We start from the raw sequence: 3,926 nt of genomic DNA, 5'->3' as shown, positions 1-3,926 counted from the left end.
GTGGTGCTCTAGGCCATGACAGGTGGCACAGGGCCTCCGCACGCCGCCTTGCACTTAGCCACAATCACTCCGTTCAGCCTTGGAGGGCACAGGTGGTCGGGGAGGCCAGGTGAGGGCCCAGAGGGACCGGGGAGGAAGTGGAGGAGGCACAAGGGAGCGAGACAGATGGAGGTCACATGGCGACTGGACAGAACAAGTGGGCCCCCAACACCAAAGACAGAACACGGTCCCCGACTCTCACAACCATGTCAGTAAGTGAAGAGTGGGTGCGTTACTAACCTCTTCATCAAAACTGGTCTGAAAATAGTGACTCCCGGCATCCCTATACATCCGCCGCCCCAGGCCCCACGGTCAGTGCCTGCACCTCGGCGACCCCGGTTCTCCGTCCCTTCCCGGTGCTTTGCTCGCCGGGCTCTTCCCAGCTCCCACACCCATGACTCACTCTCAGAAAACCTTCCAGAAAAGTTCAGGGTACTTGGGCTAGAAATGTGCCACAGTGCCATAGATGTCAAATAACCACTCCTTCCAGAAAGTGCCCACTGTGGTGGACATCACTGGCCCTGCTCCTTGTCGGCCTCCAACAATGAGTGGCCCTGTCTGCATTCCCTCCTGCTCACCAGAAACCCCACTGTTAGACCCCCAGCAGCCTCCTGGCGTGCCGACCCCTGTAACCACGGGAGAGCTTCCTGGCCGTTCTTTGCGGTTAAGCACTAGCTGAGGTGGGTGGCCAGGCCCCTGGGCTGCTGCAGTGCACAGCCTCAGAAGCCCCGCTGCAGTCCCCTCCCCTGCAGGTGGCACTGTGTGGTTTTCGTTGGGCATTGGAGGGCCTCCTGGGGGCGGGTGGGAGGGGACATGCCAGACCTTCTCCATCTGCACCTGAACATGGTTCAGGTGACTTCCATCAACTAGGAACCTCCCAGCAAGTCTGGGCTGCCCGGGATCAGAGCCCTGGCATCACCACCCACGTGCTGCTCGCTCTGAGCACATTCTCGGGTTTCACTGGGCACCCACCCAGTGCGTGCCGTTCTCAGCACGGACTCTACAGCCAGGGACAGGCAGCGTTAGAAAGCTAAGAAGGGGCCGCCGTCTGAAGGAATTTGACTAATCGTTTTCTATGCTTTTCCCGTCTTCCCCTCACCAGGAAAGAACCACCCAGGATGGATGAGAAAAGTGCTCATTTGCAGACCTCGGCTCTTAACAAAGGAAAAGCCTGTCCCCTGGGCGTTTTGGAGTGCCGGGTCCCCTTGCTCTCTGGCTTTTTGTAGGGGTGGGGTGGGGCGGGGGTCTCAGTTCTCAATGGGAGACGCTGCGGGACACCATCTGCCCCCAAAGCCAATGTCTATCATGTCCGTGGGGGCTCTGAGCTCTTGAGTAAATAAATAAAGCTACTTGTCTAAAATGTTTTGACACTTTCCAATTCACACGTCCTTTAAAAAGTTGGCATTTCCACAGAATCCTCCGGGGTGGAGGAGCCGGAGCCTGCAGGGCCAGGCAGCTGCGTGGCTTCCAGAGGAGCCCAGTCACACAAGGGTGGGCATTGGAGGGGCAGTCTGTGCCGCCCTACGTGGCCACTGGGTCAGCATCAGAGACCACGGAGGTGGTGCTTTGGGTTTGGGGTTCATCTTTGTGTCAGGAACCCCGGGGGCCTAGTGCTCAAAGCAATCGGCTGCTTACCAAAAGGTCAGCAGTTCAAACCCCAACAGACCCTCCATCAAGATGACTTGGGAAACCCTGTAGGCAGTTCTGTCCCGCGAGTCCCTGTGAGCCTGAATCTGCTCAGTAGGAGAGGGTGTAGTTTGGGGTTTCACCTAGATCCCTCAAACCCCACTGCCATCATGTCAGGACTGACTCAGCGACCCCAGGGGACAGGGTAGAACTGCCCCTGTGAGTTTCTGAGACTAGGATTAGAAAGCCCTTTCTCCGGAGGAAATGCTGGTTTCGAACCACTAACTTCCCGATGGACAGCCCCTGGGTGAACCGTGGACTCCAGGCCCATTCCCCGTTCTTGGAGCAGGTGCTAAGCATGTGGAAGCCCAGGACCTGCACACGTGTGTCAGATGACTCGCAGCCATCGAGCCCATGGTGATCCCTTAGGACACACTCCATGGGAGCCCGTCCCAGCGGAAGGATCTGCGTCCCACTCTTGTGAGACACGCAGCCTAAAGCCACGTGCGCACGGAATGGGATGCTGAGCGAGGGTCTGCTGTCCGCAAAACAGGGAGGCGGAGGCTGGAAGCGATAGGGAGCTGAAATCAGTTCTCCCGTCTCCTAGCCGAGACCCGTGTGCACACTGCTAACATTCACTGCCATCGAGTCCATGCTGACTCACAGAGACCCCACAGGGCCGGTGGAACTGCCCCTGTGGGTGTCCCAGACTGACTCTCTGCGAGTAGAAAGCCCCGTCTTTCTCTGGACTTGCAGCCGGAGGTTTCAAACTGCTGACCTTGCAGTTTGCAGTCCGATGTGTAACCACTACGCCCACCAGGGCTCCTTGGGGCAAACCCTAGAGGAGGGAGTTATTGGACCAGGTGTGCGGTCAGCGTCCCCAGATACTGTCTGAGTGCTCCCCAAGCCCCTCTGCGGGCGCGGTCCACTCAGCAATGGGGGTGTTGCCGGGCATCACCAGGGTTGCCAGCGTGGTGGGCGGGAGGCGTGTGCCCACCAGGGACCCAGAGGGAGCCCGCACCTGTCTTTCTCTCGGTGTCTGTGTTGGGAACCAGTTCAGTCTTGCGTATATCACAAATAACCTCTCCCCCATCAATGCTCGGCCATTTCTCGGTAGTGTTTTATTGCCCATAGGGTACACTTTGGACATTTTAATCCTCTTTTTTTTTTTCCTTCCGGTTTCTGGTGCTTCAAGAAACCTCCTCTTTCCTGCCCTCTTTGAACGTTCTTAAATCTCTGTCCTTTGAGTGTGACTGTGTAACTTCCCACCCACCCACCTTTTGCCCTCAGGTGTGGTGGGTATGGGTGTCTCCACAAATGGGCAGCTGTCCTTCCAGGATGCAGATGGACAGACACCCCACCCAGCACAGCACTGTCCTGGGCACTGGGCAGAGGAGCGTCCTGCTGTTTGTTGCCTGGGTGCCCAGCCCACAGTCACTGGCTCCAGCCACAAGTCCCAGTCACCTGCCTTGGGGACCTCACCTTGAGGCACATCTCCCGCCCACGCTCCCCTCCAGGTCCGTGGACGAGCACAGGGGTGGAGTTCCTCGGCGGGATCTTGTCCCAGGCCTCGCCAGGGTCTGGTCCAGCCGTCCAAACACGGTTCCATAGTTCTGGCCCCGTATCACCCCAGCCTGGAGACTCCTGCCCATCCTCTGTGTGCGTGCCGTGACTGTGGGCTGGAAGTCTGCCCTTCCTTTCCAGGGGAAAGGGCAGCCCAGCTGGGTGGCGAGGACCCAGGCACACATTGGTGTGTGTGGTGGTGGGGTGGGGTGGCGGAGGGGCTGGGGAGGTGGGGGAGGATATCTCAGGTCCTTAGAAGGGAAAAGGCAAAACAGGATGGCCCCAGGGGACGGGCCTCCCTCCTTCGGCCCTGGGGACACTGGATGGTGGCGGGAGCCATTCCTGAGGGAGGAGGGACAGAGAGACCCTGCTTGTCTCAGAGCGAGAGGTGGTTTTCCTTACAGACTCGCTGGAAGGGCCAGGTGGCCCTGGTGGCGTGGCAGTTGCACGTGGACCCTAGGAAGTGCTTCCGGGGGAAGCTAGAAGCCCGTGCTGACTGCAGTTGTCCAGCACCTTCAAGGTCTCCAGGGCGGCGTGCCGCACGCCGGGGTCCGAATCCAGCTGGAGCTCCTGGAACGCTGGGAGCAAGCACGAGAGGGAGGGAGAGCCAGGGCCACAGCTTCACCGCGGGCACCACTGCTGACCGTGGGGGTCTTTGCCCTGCTCTGATGGCCTTGGTGAGGCTGGGGATCTACGCC

At 59.2% G+C, this 3,926-nt stretch overlaps 1 protein-coding gene across 1 annotated transcript in view; it reads right to left on the bottom strand.

The window, feature by feature from the left end:
- Nucleotides 1–3,684: 3,684 nt before the first annotated feature.
- MROH2A (maestro heat like repeat family member 2A) overlaps nucleotides 3,685–3,926 on the bottom strand; it is a 63,438-nt gene continuing 63,196 nt past the window's right edge. The window contains 1 exon segment of the mRNA XM_004701854.1: nucleotides 3,685–3,806. Coding sequence (XP_004701911.1) covers nucleotides 3,685–3,806 — 122 coding nt within the window.

Source organism: Echinops telfairi, unplaced genomic scaffold (genome assembly GCF_000313985.2).
Source record: "Echinops telfairi isolate 266 unplaced genomic scaffold, ASM31398v2 ScPeMD7_3;HRSCAF=10, whole genome shotgun sequence".
In the NCBI taxonomy this organism is placed as follows: Eukaryota; Metazoa; Chordata; class Mammalia; order Afrosoricida; family Tenrecidae; genus Echinops; species Echinops telfairi.
The sequence above is the reverse complement of the archived record's forward strand: the minus strand, read 5'-3'. Positions and strand labels throughout refer to the sequence as shown.